Genomic DNA, 19,932 nt, shown 5'->3' on the forward strand with positions numbered 1-19,932 from the left:
TTTGAGCTAATTTTTTTAAATGTTTCTTTAACCCCTCCCATGGTCGGGACGGAACCGCTCCGTCACGAGCCTCGGGTGGGCTGTGCTGGTGACCGAGCAGTTCCGTCACGCCCCGCTCGCCGCGCCTGCGAGGCGCGTTCTATTGAGCGGGCGGGGCCATGACGGAACCGCTCCGTCACAAGCACAGCCCACCCGAGGCTCGTGATGGAGCGGTTCCGTCACGAGTACGGGAGCGCCGCGCGGCCCCCCCTCCCGCCCCAAGCACTGCGGCGGAATTGCTGCCGCAGCCAAGGGTTTAAAATAAACAATGTGTCCCCCTTTTTTCAAAACGTTCTTTAGTAATAGCGGGAGCCACCTCCAGTTCATTCCTCATCGGTCGTGGTACCCGGCAGGGATGCCCTCTCTCACCCTACCTGTTTGCCCTGGCGATGGAGCCGCTTGCGGCCTGGGTGAGGATGGATGCTCAATTGCGTGGTGTGGAGTGGATGGGGGGCCCGTCTGACAGAATCGCATTGTATGCGGATGACGTCCTGTTCTTCCTTACGGACCTCAATAAATCGGGGCCGAGGGTCCTTGAAATAATGCGCATTTTCGGTGAGGTGTCGGGCCTTCGGCTCAATACACAGAAGTCGAAATTGTGGTTCCTGGGTGACAGGGGGACGTTGGGTCCCTGGGCCTCAGTCCTTCAGGAGGCAGTGGGAGGCCTTAAGTACCTTGGTGTCTTTCTAACTGATGTGCAGGGAGTGTCGTGGTCCCGTAACATAGTGCCTGTTTGGGACAGGATCCGCTCGGATATGCAGATGTGGTCCAGGATGCCCCTGAATGTCTACGGCCGCTCCGCCATTTTTAAGATGGTGGCCCTGCCCCGGATCTTATACCAATTGCAGAATCACCCATACCCAGTTCCACAGCAGTGGTTTCGACAGGTGAACTCGGCTCTGGGTCGGTTCCTATGGGCCGGTGGAGCGGTACGGGTAGCGCTCCGCACCTGCTTCCTGTCAACCTACTGTGGAGGGCTTGCCACGTCTGATGTCCAATCCTACTATCAGGCATCACACCTACTTGTCCTTAACGAATGGTGGTACGGGGATCGCAGTGACCCGACCTATGCCCTAGAGAGGTATATGATGGACCCACACACGCTCCATACTATTTTATACTCGGCGACTATCCGGAAGAGACTCCCGAGGGCCACCCAAGTAATCTTCAAAGTGTGGCGCGATGCGCTCCGCCGCATGGGATGGTGGAACAGGCTCACGGGCGAGACTCCTTTATGGCATAATGGGAGGCTGCCCGGATTGGCTGCACTCCGGGGCTTCGAGGGCTGGGATGCTATTGGCATTACGGCGCTGGGCCACGTCCTGAAGGGCGCAGTCCTCAAGTCGTTTCAGACGTTGCAGGATGAATACAATATGCCCCGGTCCCAATTCTTCAGGTACTTACAGCTCCGACACGCCCTGGCCCCCGCAATAGCGGGCATGTCGTCCTTGCCGGAGTTTAGTCCCCTAGAAGCGAAAGTCTTTATGGGGGAATTGGAATCGAAGAAAATCTCAACCATATATCAAACATTAGTTACACATTGTTCCCCCTCTCTTGATAAGTTGCGGGCGGTCTGGGAGATCTGGAGGAGGAAGACTGGAGAGAAGCCCTGGAAGCACCTAGGGGCGCAGCAATTGCAGTGCGCCTGCGCTTTATCCAATTTAAGTACCTTCACAGAGCATATTACACGAGGGAACGATTGTGGAAGGCGGGGCTGATAGCCTCACCAGTTTGTTTGAGGTGTGGCAGTGCGGTAGGCTCCTTCTTGCACACAGTGTGGGGATGTATAAGGCTGCAGAGGTTTTGGACAGGTGTGTGGGAATGTTTGGAGGAAGTATTGGCATGGGAACTCCCTCGCACGCCGCAGCTGGGCCTTCTTCACGTTATGGAACAGGTGGGGGGTAATCTGTATAAACGGCACTTGCTCCTACTGGGACTTACGATAGCCAAACGGGATATAGCCCAAGCCTGGAAGGCCCCCAAGGCCCCGTTGGTGGGGGTGTGGAAGCGGGGCATGGACTTCAGCATGGGGTTGGAACGCCCGATCTTTGAGGCCAGGGGCTGCCCCAAGAAACATTATAGAATTTGGAAGAAATGGGCTGATTATAGGGGCCTGTCGCTGGACCCTCCGGCGCCGCGAGACACTGTTATGGACCACGCCTGTGATACCCCCAGGTGAACTGACCACAGGCTGCTACCGTGATGCTTCGGCTCCTGTTTCTGGACAATGTGTACACCGTGCAGGGAGGGGGGTGGGAACCGGGTGGGAGTGCGGGGAGGGGGGTGTTGGATAATGTTGATTGGAATTTTTGACCACTATTGCTCTTATATGCTCACTGTCTTTCTGCCATTTTGGAAGAAGTGTTCCTCTTGTATTCTGTCAACTGCCATAAAACTAATAAAATTTGTTCTGAAAAAAAAAAAAAACGTTCTTTAGTAGTAACTCCTTGAAGATCAAAGTAGAAGCCCTGGAAAAAAGAGAATATTTAATGAGTGTCTATACATACCTACTTGGAAAACGTACATTTTCGACAAAATTCTTACTTGGAGGAGAGCAATCACCATGGATGAGTACAAGCCTCACTCGGTTGCTCAGTTCTATTTTGCATGTGGTTCAGAGTGGGGAGTATTTGATTTTTATGGCTACCTCCCTGTTCAGAAAGAGGAAGGGGTCCTTCGATACCTACCTACTCCTTTGCTAATCGGTTACCACCTCCTTTGACGATTCAGTAGCCTGTCAATGATTAGTGACCGAAATTGGGGTTGCAAACTAGTATCGATAACATTCTGAATCGCAATTTAGAGGGAATGTCCTGCACAAACCCTTTCCAAATCGAGATTCAGTATGCATTCTAAACCCATTTTAGGATTTGGTAAGCACTAACTGAATCGCAAAATGGGTTTAGTACTTACTAAAAAGCAATTAATCTCAGAAGTCATCTCAGATTTTGTCTCCTCACATGGGTCAGAAACAGCAGGAGGTAGATAAAAATTACATTAGCACTTTGTTCAAGATGCTGCTCGCATTCTTGATGTTTGACTTGTTCCTGTGCTCCCGCGCACAGGGTGTAATGGTGTCATTTGGGATATTTTACCCAACAAGAAAAACAGGAAATTGTGTGAGATTCCATCAGTGCAAAAAAGAAAAACGTGCGTCCTGGTGCACCCAGCACATCAATTTGTGTTAACTAAAATGTCAGGGATGATTGTAAGCGTTGTAACCCGCAAATTGGCATACCTGCCCCCATTGGCCCTTATTCAACTCTAATTTTTAGGTCGAGCCTGGGCAGCGCATGCGCTGCTCTGTGAGGCATGCTATATTCAGGTATGGACTTGAAGCCCCGTCCACTCTCCGCCTACATTTTTCATTGGCTTGTGTCATTGTCCTTTGTAAATGTTGGCTTCTGATTTGTTGATAGGCTTATTAGTCCCTCTTTAGTACCTTCCTGGCTTCTGTTGTTACCTACCATGAGGACAGGCCCTTTTACATGTGTCCTATCTCGGGAGCTTTCATTGGCATTTTGGAGAATTTTTTCATTTCAATGTGTTAGCAGCACGCCATGCATGCTTTCACTGTGACTGCCACACCCCACCCCAAGTTACAAGTTTATTTATTATGATTTGGGACTCCGAAGAGTATGAAAAAGATACATTCAAAAATCAACAAATCACTCCATTAAAAGAGGAATTTTCCCCCATTCCGCTCCAAAGCCACCAAGATCTTCTGCGGCGTACAGATTGTAACAATTTTAATTAATTGAACAATAAAGAGTAACATTGGCTACAGGAACTACTATAACATACCAGGACACACACATTAAAACATTTGTGCAAGTACCTTGGTTCTCCTTTAGCATGAAGAAACATTGCTGTCACACTGAAATATCTGCTTTAAAAATCTGCACTTTGACATTTTTAGGTATGTTCTCGGCCATGATGCAATGAAGAGAATGGCAACCTCAGATGTACTGATTTCAGGGATGAAGGGCCTGGGAGTGGAGATTGCTAAAAACGTCATCCTGGCTGGGGTCAAGTCTGTCACCGTCCATGATGAAGGCAATGCACAGTGGAGTGATCTTTCCTCCCAGGTACAGTAGAGGAAGCGAGATATGTAAGAAATGTGTGGTGTGTTATGTTCACTGGCTACAGGCTGGTGATGGAGTAGAACTATGTGGAACAAGGCACGTGGTTTCTTTCTTAACTTACGGCTGTCGTAATTCACAAGAAACATGCAGGTTCAATAATATCCCTCAATTTCTTTTCAAATCCTCAGAATCAATACCTCTCACTTTCACCCAAATGCACACAATCACCTTCACAGCTCTATTGGGCTCTGGGATTCAGCAATTCCTTTATAAATACCTTGAAAGATAAACTCACTGGATCCCACCACAAGTATCACAAATTAAGCATTCCTTGAGCTATTGTCTTTTTCAAGCCAAACCATTCACATAATGCATCATCCCACAAAAAAGGACTCAACTCATTAGCTCTTTCCCCCTGTCCCACAAACTCCAATCTCTGCACTATACTAGTTACCATGCAGTATCCTTTCACTTCACATTGGACAAACGATTCACATGGGACAACTAAACGCAGCCACTGTAGTTTAGAATCACCTTAGTTAAGTTCCCATCCTTCTACGAGGTACATCCAGAGGTTAAGAGGCACTAAAGGACAAAATATAAACAAAAGACTATGGGCCATATGTAGGTAAATGGCATTTACAGAATCGTAAATACCGAATTTTACCGATTCGGTATTTACAATTCGGTAAATGCCATGTAGGTAATTATTCTGTAACAATTACCGAATCGGTAAGATTCGGTAATTACCGATTCGGTAATTACAGAATCGGTATTTGCCATTGATTCCTATGGGCCTTGAAGCCCATAGGATTCAATAGCAAATACCGATTCGGTAATTACCGAATCGGTAAAATTACCGATTTGACACCCTGTTGCACCCCTGTTTCTGGCTTGTGTGCCATGTGACACACATACATGCCCTTAGGGCATGTCTGTGTGCCACATGGCACAGGTGTACATGCACAGATGTGCATGTACACAGGAATTCGTTATTTACCATGCCATAATACTTCATGGTAAAAACCGAATTCCTAAGGGCCTGTGGCACTGTTTCCAGTGCCACCTACATCCCATATTACCGATTCTGTACATTTACCGAATCGGTAATTTACAGATTCGGTAAATTTACCGATTCGGTAAATATACAGATTCGGTAATATTTTGGCCACCTACATCTGAAACTCAAAATACCGGTCGGTAACGGCCGAAATCGGCCGTTACCGACCGGTATTTGGCCACCTACATATGGCCCTTAGTCCCTGTGAGAAAGTGGCTCTATATATACAGGACTAGGAAGAAGTACAGTGTGTATAGAGTCCACCAACCCCAGAGGTATAACAGAGGTTAAAGTCAGAACTGACCTTACTCTCCAAAGTGGTAGCTTGGTCGAGCAGTAAGGCAGTACCAGAGGACAGTGTAAAGCATTTGTTGTACACACTCAGTCAGCAAAGGGTTTCACACACTCAAGAACTGAACTCCAGGCCAATTGTTTTTATATCCACAGATATAGTTGTTTTATTTTTAGAACCAACAGTTATAAAAATATACTTTTCTCGATATGAGTACTCTCATATAAATACTTTGCCAGGAAGCAATAAAGTTTGGGTACACAATAGTTACAGTAAAGGCAGTAAGCAACACAGTTCTGAATCACACTCTAGCATTGAGCTCAATGGGTTTTCATAGGTAAATACAGTTGATTACTCTACGGATTACTTTGGTAGTTCCGGGACTAGATCTAAGATTCAGTCCTGGGGTCTAAGCTGAAACCAGATTAGCAAAAGCGTTTTAGTTACTGTGATGAATTTACATGAATATAAAGCTGTTTTGAAAGTTCACACTTAGAAACTTTTCAAGGTAAATCTGACAATGTTATTCAATGGGAGGAAATTCAGGTTGCAGGTAAAGTACGTTCGCGTTACTTTTGTAACCCAGCACTAGTCTCCTAGGGCCAGTACTGGGGGCTTAACTCAAAACAGGTAGGTAATTGTGTTTCAGTATTTCGTACGATTTTTAAAGAATATTTGCAGTTTTCAAAAGTAGACACAAGAAATTTCATAGAAAAGCAGACAATGGGTTCCTATGGAGAAAATACAGGTTACTAGTAAACCCGCTAGGGATTACTTTTGTGGTTCAGTACTGGGCTGAAAGGTACAGTACTGGCTTCTCTCCTGATCACAGGTGAGTATTTTCGAATTCGGACTTTGGCTGATTTTATAGGAATATTTTCAGTTTTCAAAACTTCACACTTGGAAAATTTTCGAGTCAAAAATGGGTCAATGTTATCCAATAGCAGGTAAGTGAATTACCGGTTTCCAGGTGAGTACTTGGTTGGTGAAGTTAGGGTTCTGGGCATAGACTCAGGGGTCCCCCAGGGTCAGGTGAGTACAGTTAGTTCAGTCCCAGCGGCGCAGGGGCGGCCGGGTACAGAGGTAGGTAGGCCCAATGTTATCCAATGAGGGCAAGGGGGCCTTCGGTTGGTGACTGCTGGCTAGCAGGCCCCGCGGCTCTGGGAGCTGGGCCCCCGGTCACTTGCTCTGGTCAAGGGGGGAAGTAGGATCGGGCAAAGAGGTCACAGCCAGCGGCACTCGGGCGGCTGGGTGCAGGGTGCTTTTGAGCCGTCGTGCGCTCAATGTTATCCAATGAGGATCTTGAAAAAGGAACAAAGGCTGCAGGCTCGGGACGGTGACTCTCCAGGGGCAACCAGCACTTCGAGAGGTAAGTTGGGATGTTGGAGCACAGGTAGGTACCCCAAAGGGTGGCACAGGGGGCTGTAGGGCACCGGGTGCAGGGGTGTCTTTGGGTGTCGGAAAAGCTTACCCTCGGCTGGTCGCGGTTGGGGTGGCCCCTGGTTCTGAGTCTGCATGCGCGGCTGGTTCGTCGAGGAGGGTCTTTGGGCACTGGACTTCAAGTCCCAGTCGCCGGGGGGGACGTCCTCGTGGTCTTGGTTCGTGTTGGCCCGGCCCGGGCTCGGCTGGTGCAGAGTGGGCTGGTCCGGAGCTTCCTGGTGGACACCAGGTGGGTTGTTGCAGCAGAGCCTCTGCTGATGGGAGTCCCAATCGTCGAGAGGGTCAAGGCAGGCAGGTCCTCTGGGTGTCCCAAGGTTGCTGTCCGCGGAGGTCGCCGGGTTTAGGCAGGAGCAGGTTCCAGGATTAACAGGCCGGTAGGGCTGGGGCCAAGTCAGTTGTTGTTGTCCTGTTGTTAGCAGCTGCACGGCGGGTCTTCTACGTCTTGATCTTCTTTCTTCTTTTTGATATCAGGATCTGGGGAAGGAAGGTTCAGGGAGCCCCTAAATACTAAAATACTAAATGTAGGGGCGTTATAGGTAGGGCAAGGGCAGGGGCCAATGGGTCCCTGTCCTGGTGTGAGTACACCCCCTAGCCTGCGCCTATCCTGCGGGAGGGAGGCAGGAGCCTAGCTGAGATTGGGCAGGACTCCCCATCTACAAGATGGCCGGAGCCCGGGGTCGTGCTTCACCTCGCCTCTTCCACCTGAGGGGTGGAGTTGGCACAGGTTGGCACACCCCCCTTCCTGACATAGTTTTTCCCGCCAGTCTTCCCGCCAGATTGGGAGTAGGACTGGTGGGGGGCTGGTTGCTGGGTACAGCAAATGGTCTGGAGAAGCTCTCAGAGGCGGTATGCCTTTGAAGCTTCCCCCTGTCTATCCTGGGGGAGGAAACATAGCACCTCGCCCAGGATGTGCTTTGTTGCAGACCCAGGAGAGCGGGGGGCTATCCACCCAGGGGTCCAGCAACATGTTTGCTGTGTGGCAGCCTCTGCAGCCACTCAGCCCAGACGTGGATTGTAGGTTTGGGTTTTTGGAGGGCATCTCTAAGATGCCCTCTCGTGCATTTTACATTAAATCCCACACTGGCATCAGTGTGGGTTTAATGTGCTGAGAAGTTTGGTACCAAACTTGTCAGTCTTCAGTGAAGCCATTATGGTGCTGTGGAGTTCGTAATGACGACCTCCCAGCACCATATACTCTTAAATGGCATCCCTGCACTTACAGTGCCCAGGAATGGTCCTGGGTACTGTAGGGGCACAGGGCTCATGCACCTGTGCTCTCACCTCTGGCATAGGGCACCCAGCTAGAGGGGTGACTGAGGTATGCCAGGGTAGTGGGTTCTGTGGGCATGGCACACAGGGATGTGTGCCATGTCGACTCTTGCTTTAGTTCTGGACTTAGGCACTCAGCCTCTAAAGGCAGTGTGTGGGTACCAGGGTACAGGGCCCCTGGGGGTGGCACAATCAGTGCTGCAGCTCTCAGGGGTCTTCTCTGGTCCCCATGCCCTGGGTACCTAGGGTACCATTTACTAGGGGCTGACAGGTGGCCCGAGATGCCAATTGGGTAGTTTGTTTCAGCATAGTTTTTAGGGAAGGAAGACAGGCCCTGGGTACCTGATTGGCAGGGACCCAGGGCACACTCAGTCAAAGCACATCAGCAGTTCAGAAAAAAGTGGGGGCATACCAAGGCAAGAAAGATGGCACTTTCTCACAGTCCCAATCAAAAGTCAAAAGCAAACTGGGATCTCATTACTCTGATAGACTTCAAACACAAACATCACAGCGCAAAAACAGCCAGTGTAGCCCAGGCCAAACGTCAAAGTAAAGTTTTTTTATAAACAATTTTATTGGGTTTATACAAAAAAATCCATTCTAGTAGCAGCTAGCAAGTAAGACAATACACATGCATTATACACTTTCAGACTGGATGATCATGTACCCAAGCTGCTTAGTCCTAAACCATAGAAATACCACCATTTGCCTTAAATCTTGACATCTGTTTGAGGATACCCCCTAGTTCTGTAAATGGGTTCTTCTTGGACGCACCAATCCAGGCCCCAACGCCCCTCAGCGAGTGCAGGGGGGTGGGAGGTAGGAAAGACCCACCACCTCAGTGCGATGTCTCTCTTCACCAACAGAGTGGCCATGCCCACCATGGTGCATTTGCCCCTTGTACTGCCGCAAAGTGCCATTCCACTCCGGAAGTCATTTGCAGGGTCTAAAAAAGCACCACTCCTGCACAGTGACATCTGTTCCTTTCTTTCTGCGCCTCCGGGTGCAGATACAGATCTTCTCTTCGAGACTACTTTTTGTCAGATATTTTTCTCTCAAATTGGCAACAGTGTTCAAGGATGTCACCCCCTAAGATGACAGGTTTCAAGCCCTTTAAGGCCTGCGCCAACCGATGTCTTTGACAGATCCCCACCAGGTTTGCCTGTGTTGTCTTGAGTTGAGCCAGGACTCCAAAACCTGTGGAGACTGCACGTCAATGAACCTGAAGGCCTTCAGGGAACACAAGGTGAAACTCTAGATCCCCAATCATGAGAAGATGCAGTGTCCAGACCACTCCAAGTCGAAAGCTTGTTCCCACTCCTGTTCCCAGAGTCGACAGAGCCGCTCTTACGGCCAGTTTTCATTGCTCCCCAAATCCTCAGGTTAGGACAAAACACATAAGAAGTGGGACCAAAGTTCTGCTCCTTTTTTTTGCATTCCCACTCCCCTGATGAATCGTGTGGGCAGCACCAATGGTCCCATTCCCTCTACAAAAGCCAGCTGATTTCAGAGCAGATTCCGCAGCTGGTTCTGCCTCAACCAGAGTTCCAGGGGCCTTCAGCCAGGCTGTGCCAAATCATAGAGTTTCGCTCATCTGTGCTCCAGCTCTTCAGATCTCTTCCGACTCCCTCTGGCATGCCTTTGCCCCCACTGGGCCGAGAGGCCTAATCCCTAGATTACCGTCCACGGGTTCGCTCCAGCTGGACTCTCTAAGCCGCTTCTTCCCTTGTCTCCAGTACTGACACTGCCACCCCCAGCACCTACACCCAATCAGGGTACATTGTCACTGACCAACTTGACTCCGGTCTGAATTTGACTGCCGTCTCAACCAAATACGAACAATATTTCTACACTTGCCTTACCACCAAGTAGGCAGCACTCTTTGCATTCTCTTCTTGGTATCGACTCTGACAACAATCCTGACCAAGGTGATGGGTTCACTCAGCCGAATACCAATGACAATTGGTATGAGGTCTTTTAAGAGGCTAGTGGACTGGACACCTCCCCAGAGTCAGCCCTCTCATCTCTTCCTGGCCATGGAAGAATATACGTCCTTTGCCATGGTTATGCGTAGGGCCGACCTCCAGCTCCTCACTATGGAGGTGAAAACCAACATCCTGGCAGAAGTCCTGCAGCCTGGCCAGACTGCTTCTGAGGCTCTCCTACCTATTAATGAGGCCTTGACTGAAACCCTACTAGGGGCCTTGTGCTAAGGCTTGTTGTAGATCTTTGGTTAACCAGCAAATTGCAAGACGCCATCACCCTGCTCCAGGCGACCCAGCCTTCTTGTCATAGCACCCTTCTCCTGACAGCCTCCTGTTGCAGGCCTCCACGAGCTGGACCAACCCCAACACTTTTCCTACCTCTCCCCCTAATGCGGAATCCAAGTGATTGGAGATATTCAGTAACTGCCGCTTGTCATCCGCCAGTTTGGCCTGATGATCCATCTATGCTTCCTGCTGGCTAGGCCACTACACATGTCCTCTAAGACTAGGTGGCGCAATTCCTCCCAGGTGTTCCTGAAGATCTTCACCCTTTTCTGTCACAGGGTATTCAAGATAGGTGTGATGCGGCCAAGTTCACAATTCCTTGTGGCTTGGACACCACCAACTCCATCAGACTGGCTAAAGGCATCTCTGTGGCCATTCATCGCCATGCGAGGCTCCGTTCTAATGGGTTCTTTGGCAATGTATAGTCCTCCCTGATATACATGCTGTTTGATGGGACTCACTCACCTGTTGAGGGACAATGCTGATTCTGTACTTGAATACTTCAAGAAGAGTAGGTCTACTGCTTGCATCCTGGGTCTTTTTACCCAGCGTCACCAGCAGCACTATCAGTATTTTTTTCTTGGCTTCGGATGAGGCATTACTTACTGCCAGCCTCTCCCTCCCCAGCAGGGACCCCAGCAGTTTCACGGGTAAGCCATGGGTGGTGCTCACTGCCCCTGCGGCCAATGTCAGTGCACTGCTCAGTCCACCACCCTACCCATCAAGTGTCTTTAGTGTACCTTTACAGGGTCACAGCCACCCGTTGGGAGGCAAAATCCACCAATTCTATCCGGGTTCCCAGAAGATCACATCAGACAGGTGGGTACCTCAAATTGTCAAAAATGGTTATGCCCTACCCTTCGTTTCTTCCTTGCCTCACCTCCCACCATCACCCCAGCGGGTGACTGAGGACCATCTATCCTTTTTGCGGCAAGAGGTGCAAACCCTTTTGGCCAAAGGGGTTGTTGGGAGAGTGCTGATGCCAGAAGACGGATGAGGTTTTTATTCCTGCTACTTTCTGGTGCCCAAGAAGAACCAAGGTCTACGGCTTATTTTAGACCAGCGTCCTCAACGCCTTCCTCTGGAAATATAAATTCAAAATGCTCAGATTGGCCCAGGTCTTGTCTGTGGGAAACATCCTTTACAACGCAACTTTTACAAAGCACTACCATTACAACGCAACTTTTACAACGCAAATGCTTTTACAACGCATGTATTTACAACGCATGCCATTACAACGCAGATGTTATTACAATGCATGCCATTAGATTGTAAGTATGTTTTAAGGTAAGTTTAATTTTTTTAAATATAAATTAATATTATTTTATGCAAAATTAATACTCAAGTATTAAATTTAAAAATGAAAATTGTAATTATAATTACATTTTAATTAGTAATTAGTATGTTTTAAGGTAAGTGTCCTCGACCCTGGAGACTGGATGGTTGTATTGGACCTGCAGAACACATCCTGCAAGCCCATTGGGTTACTTATGATTCGTAGTAGGACAAGATAAGTTTCTGTTTGTTTCTGGCAGCACACCTTCAGAGGTCAGGGGTGCCAGTCTTCCCTTACCTCAACAATTGGCTGTTGAAAGTGGGCTTGCCTCTAGCAGTCGTCCGCCACTTCCAGACTACAGCAAACTTCCGGACACATTTGGGGTTCACTATGAACATGCCAAAGTCACACCTGACTCTGGGAGCTGACCCTGTGCCAGGAGGCCTTGAACCTCTGGAAATGGCTGGACCACCAGCGAATTTTCCTAGTGGTGAACCACCTGCATGATCACTGAATGCCAGGGCAGATGAGCTCAGCCCGTCAGCACCTAGTGGATCACAAGTGGCAGTTATATCCGGAGGGGGCACAAGGTCTCTTCCAAAAGTGGGGAGAAGTTGCACTCGATCTGTTCGCCACTGTCTAAAACGTGCAATGTCAGGGCTTCTGTGCATTGGTGTTTCTAAGGCCTCTCTTGCACGTTGACGTGTTCCGCCTCAAGTGGAACTCAGGACCCATGTATGGCTTTAAGCCAATACCACTCCCTCCAAGAGTTCTCAAGACGATCAGGACTCACTGGTCCGAAGTCATCCTAGTAGCCCCAGAAGGGGCACAGAGGGTATGGTATCCAGAACTTCTGGGCTTCAGCATCTACCCTCCGATCAGTCTGCCCCTCCAGGAGGATCTGCTGTCACACCAGCAGGGCAAGGTTTTCCATCTCGCTCTTGTAATCTCCACCTTCATGCTTGGAGATCGAGCTGCAATAGCTGAACTCCTTCGACTTTCCTCCAGAGGTGGTAGATGTCATCTTGACAGCCATGCATCTCTCGACAAAAACTGTATATGCCTGTTGTTAGGACTTGGTGCAGTACTCAGTAGATAGACCTCTTCCAGGCACATTTATTTGACATTTTATTTGTTTTGTCCTGTGCCCAGAAAGGCTTTGGCACTGAACACAGTTAAAGGTTTCCATATCAGTCCTCATCATTTAAGTCGTCTTTTTTGTGCGCCTTTTGAAAGGTTTACACCGTCTTTCCCCCGTCTCCATTTGTCATGCCACGGTGCCACCTTAACTTGGTCCTTGTGTTTCTTATGAGCTGCTTCACTGCACCTCCTTGCAGATTTTCACCCTCAAAACAGTGTTCCACAACACCATAACATGTGAGTGAGCATCGGTCTCTCTATGTCAATCTGCTGTACACCACCAGAAGGAGAACACTCTCCCACTGGATCATGCTCTGTATTAAGATTGCGTTGGTTAAAAAGCCTCCTTCTCAAGGACTGCGTGCTCTCTCAAACAGGGCCAAAGCTGTTCCCTCTACATTGGCATGTGAAGTTCATCTCCTGAACATTTGCCAGGCTGCTACGTGGGTGTCCCTTCATATATTCAGCAAGCACTATTGTCTAGACAGTTGGGTATGCCAATAGGGGCATTTTGCTCATTCTGTCCTGCAGGACTTTCTGGTTCGGGTCCATCCACAGACCCACCTCCAAATATGTACTGCTTTAGTATCTATTCTAAAGGTGAGGAATCTGTGGATGGAAATTTGTATCAGAAAAACAAGGTACTTATCTTCGGTAATGCTATTTCTGGTAGACTCTATCTAGATGCCTCACCGAACTACCTATCCTCCCTGTTCCGTGAATTGAGCTCTATCAATTAATAGGATCTCAAGTTTAGTAATCTGCACACTAGTCGCACCAATTTGCTATCGGGAGCTCTGAATCTGGGGGTGCGGACGCTATCAAAAGCTACTGACACAGTCTATGGGAATGCCTTGTATATAGGCTCCGCACATCATTTCCAGGGCGGAACAGTGTCAATGCAGAGCCGCAAGGCCCCGCCTACTGGCACACAAGTACTGCTGAAAGTTTCTGAATCCAGTCTGCCACCGGGGAAATATTAAAAAGACGAGGAATCTGCAGCTAGATAGTCTCTACGAGAAAGAGCATTACCATTGGTAAGTAACTTGCTCAAATGTGTTAAAAAACAAACTACACTCCATGTGCGGATTTCTCAGAGATCTGCAGAGCACACACTAACATGCCGGTCTGGTGCCCTGCAATAACTATGATGTAATATGTGATGGAGCCAGTTTGTCATCAATGTTCTCATTTATTTTTTTTTTGAAAATATATTTTTATTGCAGATATACTGTTACTCATGTATGCCTGTCAACAATTATACACACAACATTGTTATCCGTAAAGCATTGACATTCAAATTACACAGCCATTTAGCCCACAACCCGGAGGTCGGGCGGCAAGTCGTATTTCGTGTACGTATGTCTCAGCAATATAACCCCATTTGGTTAACAAAAGGATTCCTGCAACTGCTTTTCATTCGTCCCCCCCGAATCCCAACAAGCAAACGTGAACTACCCCCGGAGCTATCACTAAAACTACTACACTGCTGTTCCCATTAGCTCCCCTTCCCCTCCCCTTCCCCTCCCCCTATATAGAAACGGTGGTGTGGGCGCTTATCAATTCGCTTGATGTATCGCTACTGAGTCATCGCTGGGTCAGCAAAACTACAGCATATTATTAACAATCAAGTGGATGTGGAACGTACTCTTCCTCTTCTGTCATCTGTTTGTCCTTCAGGGATTGGACCAAGGTCTCCCAGGACCAAGCTACCTCCAGCGCTTTGTCGTGACCTGAACGGGTGGCCTGCCTGAGCCTCACCACACTCTCGCAACTAGCCCATTTACAGAACTCTGTCTTCCACCGCTCAAACGACGGGCCCTCCTTCGCTTTCCAATGCCAGGTAATTTCGCGTTTCGCCAGCAAAAGCCCTAAGTCAATAAATTTGCTGGTTACCTTGGTCTTGGCCGTGTGTGGGAACCAGTGCAGCAAGCAGGCGGCCATGTCATACTCTATTTGCCTTTCCGTGATCACGTTCAAAAGCTCCCCCACTTCCTCCCAGTAGCCCTCCATGCGCGGGCAATGCCATAGCATGTGTTCTAGCTCTACACCCTCCTCTTGACATCTCGGGCACGCCGCATCTTGAACCTGGAAATACTTCCGGACCTTCCCAGGTGTTAGATAGGCCCTATGCAACACAAAGTACTGGATTAGTTGGAAACGGGCGTTTCGCGTGCCCTTCCATGCCCGTTTAAGGATTTGCCCCCCCAGTGGTATCCGGTATCTGCCGACCTATACTTTCTTCCCATTTCGCTTTAAGATCAGCCAGGGGACGCATACCTTCCCGGAGCAGTCGGGATTGGAGGCAGGTCACCGCCTTGACCGTACCCGCTGCCATCACTATGTATTGGCAAGCAAGGTTTTCCACCGGTTCCATTTTCCCGGTTTTCCAGTGCTTTTGAATTGCTGTTGTGATCGCAGCATGAAGCAAGAAGTCCCCCTCCGGGAGCCCAAACGTTTCCTGCAGCACTGAGAAAGGCACTAATTCCTGGTTCACATACAGGTCTCCCACCATCTGGACCCCCAGCTGTTCGTTCCCAATCCGCCAGCGGGGTCCAATCCCCACCATGTGGCAGTGCCGTCAGCATACCCAGCGGTATCTCCGCTGCGTACGGATGCGGAGTCCCCGCCCTTCGCTGCATCCTGTTCCAGCAAAGTCTTAGGGTCCGTTCTTCCCCCGTCAAGTCCCTCAGGTCCAGTTTTTGCTGCAGAACTATGTAGGCTTGCACATGACGAGGGATTCCCTGTCCCCAACTACCCTCCGGGCCCCGGTATTCCCTCGCTATATTTTGCGTCAAGACCTGCAGTTGGCCAAATAATAGAGTTCAAAGTCCGGCACCGCCAAGCCACCTTCCGATCTGGGCCTCATCAGTGTCGCCAGCGCTATGCGCCGTCTACCGCTGCCCCAAATGAAACCCCCCACCAGCGACCTCAGGTCCCTAGAGATTCTTGTTGGGATCCAAATTGGCAGTGTACGGAAATAGTACAGGAGTCTGGGGAGTGCCACCATTTTAAGCAGTGCAACTCTACCCATGACCGACAGAGGAAGCATCGCCCAGAACTCCATAATTTTTTCAGCGCTCTAACACACCGGCCTATGTTACCCTCCAGCAAATCTTGGTCCACATGATAGATCCGGACCTCTAGATAGGTGATGCACGCTGGTTCCCACTTAATGGTACCCAGCTCAGTAGGCGGGGGAAGACTCCGCCGCACTGGAAAGAGGCATGTCTTGGATCAGTTCACCAGAAGACCGTCCCAACACTGGACAACATAGAGGTCGCCCCCCCCCCTAGGTCCTCACCGATCTCCCGGAGAAACAAGAGCAGATCATCAGCGTATAATGAGATGTATTGTGGTTCTCCGCGTTGCACCAGTCCATTATACAATCGCCCTTGTCTCGCCTGTGCCGCCAAGGGCTCGATCGCCAATGCGAATAACAGGGGCGACAACGAGCATCCCTGTCTCGTGCCTCTCTGAATTGAATATTGACCCGAGATCACCTCGCCCAGTTTAACCCTCGCTGCGGCCGAAGAGTACAACACCTTCGTCCATTTGGCAAAACCGTTACCCAATCCGAATCTATCCAAGACTTTACAAAGGAAGGGCCACTCCAGGATGTCAAACGCTTTCTCTATGTCCACAGAGAGCACCGCCGCGGAGCTCCCATCTGTCTGATTATCCGCCATGACTCTAAAAAGTCGGCGAATGTTCAAAGCTGTGCACCTCGTGGGGATAAAGCCCGCCTGGTCCACATGAATCAGCGACGTCATGTGTGGTAATAACCGGGACGCCAGTATGCGGCTCAGGATTTTGTTATCCACCGACAGCATGGATAAGGGCCGATAGGAGGCTACGTCCGCCTCCGGCCGTCCCGGTTTCAAGAGTGGGATTATCAGAGCCTCACGCATCGATCCCGGCAGGCGCCCCTCTGCCACCGCTTCCTTGTAAACCTCCAACAAGACGGGGGCCAGAACATCAATATATTGAGCGTAGAATTCGATAGGCAGCCCATCTGGTCCCGGCGTCTTGTTCCGGGCCATGCGTTTAATTGCCCCACGTATTTCAGCTAACGTGATATCCAGACCCAGCCCATCAGCGTCGTCTTCCTCTAATCGTGGTAGGAGGAGTCCCTCTGGATACTCGTCTATGTCCTCAGCTGCGTCCCCCCTCCTGCTGCTATATAGAGCTTCATAATAAGTGGCAAAACGAGACAACACCAACTCCTGTGAGTGGGTCAGGGTGACGTCTTCCAGTTCTATCTGCATAACTGGCCCACTTCGTTGTACCAGGTCAGCCAGCTTAGCCAACAGCGTGCCAACTTTATCTCCCTCCGCATGTACTCTCTCCAGGTACCCCCTCTGATCAAAACATCGCAACCGTTCCGTTTCAGCTGCCACTTTCTCTTTGGCTTCCAGCAATTGCTCCTGTAGAGACGGTAACTCGGGCCTCCTCCGCTCCAGTTCCCTCAAGGCCTCGTCCGCCCTTGCCACGTCATCCACTACCGATTTCCTAGTTCCCGCATATTTACGGATGCATAGCCCCCTGACAACTACCTTAAAGGCATCCCATTCCAACGCCCTTGAACTTGCTGTACCCCAGTTTTCCCGAAAATAGTCCTCAATACCCTCACCCACCTCCGTCCTAAACACCTGATCTTCCAGTGTCTCAGGGCGTAGACTCCACGTCGGGATCGCTGTCCTCACCCTCTGCCAATCCAGTGACATCAATAGCGGATTGTGGTCTAAGATAGTTCGAGCAAGGTACTCGGTGCGTGCTGCCATATGTGCTATCAGGGGGGAGCACAACATAGCGTCAATGCGTACGTGTAGGTCATGCAATGATGAGAAGAACGAATAGTCTCTATCATGAGGGTGTTGAGCCCTCCACACATCAATGAATCCCCAGTGATCTTGCCAATCGGATCTAGTTTTAGCTAAGTTCCGAACTGGTGTTGCCGCCTGAGGAGGGTGCGACCTATCCAGGTCCACATTCGAGATAGCATTAAAATCCCCTCCCACAATGGCCGGACCAGCTAACAGGGGCGCCAGCGCACCTGACAATGTTGCTAGGAAGCGAGCTTGCTCAGTATTCGGGGCATATATACTGCACAACACAACATCCCTACCATACAACCTGCCCTCTACCGCTACATATCGGCCTTCTCGATCCAACACCTGTCTAGTGACCTGGAATGGGACTCCGGCCCGTATCCAAATGAGCACCCCCTAGCAAACGCAGAGTAAGCTGTACTGTAGACCTGGCCCCTCCATCTTCGTTGTAATGCCTGGCCCTCCACTTTGGTAAGATGTGTCTCCTGCAACAGAGCTATGTGTACCCCCCTCCGCAATAAATAAGCATGGATTTTATGTCGTCTAGTCATGGTATATAGGCCTCTCACATTCCAAGTGATGTATTTCATTTCACGTAACGTCCCCATTACTGTAGCTTCGCTCCTCCGCCCTCATCACAATAGCAGCGTCCACACCATTATTAACCCCCATAAACTCAACACCCCAAACATCCCCCCTAGCCCACCCCCCCCAGGACAGGACCCAAGTCATCAGACCCCATCCAAACAGTCACAACAATCATAGTGTACTACCCTGCAGTAGTCACTACAGGCTGCCTTAAGGGAAATAGGGATGTGGGTCAGCCCCGATGGTCAGCAGCTCCGGCCCCAGCCTCCAGCCCCACAACCCCATGCAGCAGCATGTTCAGTTATAACAATCTGATACGTTACCAGGGGCTCCATCCCCTCAGAATGCAGTCCATAGGCATAACATGGTATAGAATGACTACAGATCATCCGCCAACCTCGGTGTCACCTCCGATCCCATAGTACTGTCTACATCCGACAATTCAGCCCCCGATTGTCTCTTGTCCTCATCCGAGTCTGAACCCCTATTCGATTCCCCTCTCTGCGACCCCGTTATCGCCGCCGCCAGAGCGCCCTGCTTGTCAGCCGCCAGTTGCGTCTGCAGAAGGGCCTGTTGATTTTTATTCAACTTCCGGATACGTTTCAATTTGCGTGGCCTTGGCGGTTTCGGTTGTCCCCGATCCCCTCTCTCCCTGCGATCAGTACCTGCTCTGTACGATTCTAGCCACGTCCAGGCGTCGTCAGGGGTCAGGAAGAAGTGGGTCGATCCATCCAGAATGACTCGCAGTTTAGCTGGGAACAACCGCGAGTATTGGATCCCCTCATCCCTGAGTTGCTTCTTGACGGGTAGAAAGGAGGCCCTATGACGCTGCACATCTTGCATATAATCCGGGAAGAGCGTGACCCTGCCGTTCTCCACCTTGAAGGGCCCCTTCGTGCGTGCGCTCTGGATCAATAAATCCCTATCTTTAAAGTGAAGGACTCTAGCGACCACAGGACGAGGCGGACGGCCCAGTAATGGCAGCTTGCCAGGGACCCTGTGCGCCCGTTCGAGCGTGAAAAAGGGGGAAAGGCCCTCCGGGGCAACCTGCGTTCGGAACCAATTCTCCAAGTAAGCCACCATGTCCGTCCCCTCCACTTTTTCAGGTAATCCGACCACTCTCACGTTATTCCGTCGGTTTCGACTTTCCACATCCTCGGTCCTCTTCTCCAGCGTCGCCAGGCGCTGCAGGGCATCCTCCAATTTGCGTTCCACCGTCACCACTGCCGGCTTCAAGTCCTGAATCACCAGTTCCGTCTCCTTCACCCTATCCACCAGCTTCGAGTGGTCGGCTTTCAAGAGTCCAAGCCCTGTCGCAACCTGCGAGATGTCATTATGCAAGGACTCCTTTGATGCCGTAATCGCCTCTAGAATTTTGTCCAATCGTTCGTTCAGCCTACGTTCCACCCCTGAGCCTTCACCGCTTCCCCCGCCGTCCTGGGCATCCATTTGTGCTCCAGAATCCTCCGCCTTAGTCTTCGGCTTCATTATGGTCTAGAGAGTTCGCTCAACCCGCAGAGAAGAGCTGTCCGCACCACAGGGAGCACCCAAGGAGTGTCCGGGCCAGAATAGTCAACAGTGTCCTTTAATCTACGTTAGGTCGCACAGCTCAGTGCTCATCAGCGGTTCACAGCTCCAGGC

At 50.1% G+C, this 19,932-nt stretch overlaps 1 protein-coding gene across 1 annotated transcript in view; it reads left to right on the forward strand.

The window, feature by feature from the left end:
* The window catches only part of UBA7 (ubiquitin like modifier activating enzyme 7), a 1,199,654-nt gene that overhangs the window by 62,168 nt on the left and 1,117,554 nt on the right, over positions 1-19,932 (forward strand). The window contains exon 3 of the mRNA XM_078661236.1: positions 3,959-4,127. Coding sequence (XP_078517362.1) covers positions 3,959-4,127 — 169 coding nt within the window. The remainder of the gene's footprint in view (positions 1-3,958; positions 4,128-19,932) is intronic.

The sequence above is a fragment of the Lissotriton helveticus genome, chromosome 9 (assembly GCF_964261635.1).
Source record: "Lissotriton helveticus chromosome 9, aLisHel1.1, whole genome shotgun sequence".
Classification (NCBI taxonomy): domain Eukaryota; kingdom Metazoa; phylum Chordata; class Amphibia; order Caudata; family Salamandridae; genus Lissotriton; species Lissotriton helveticus.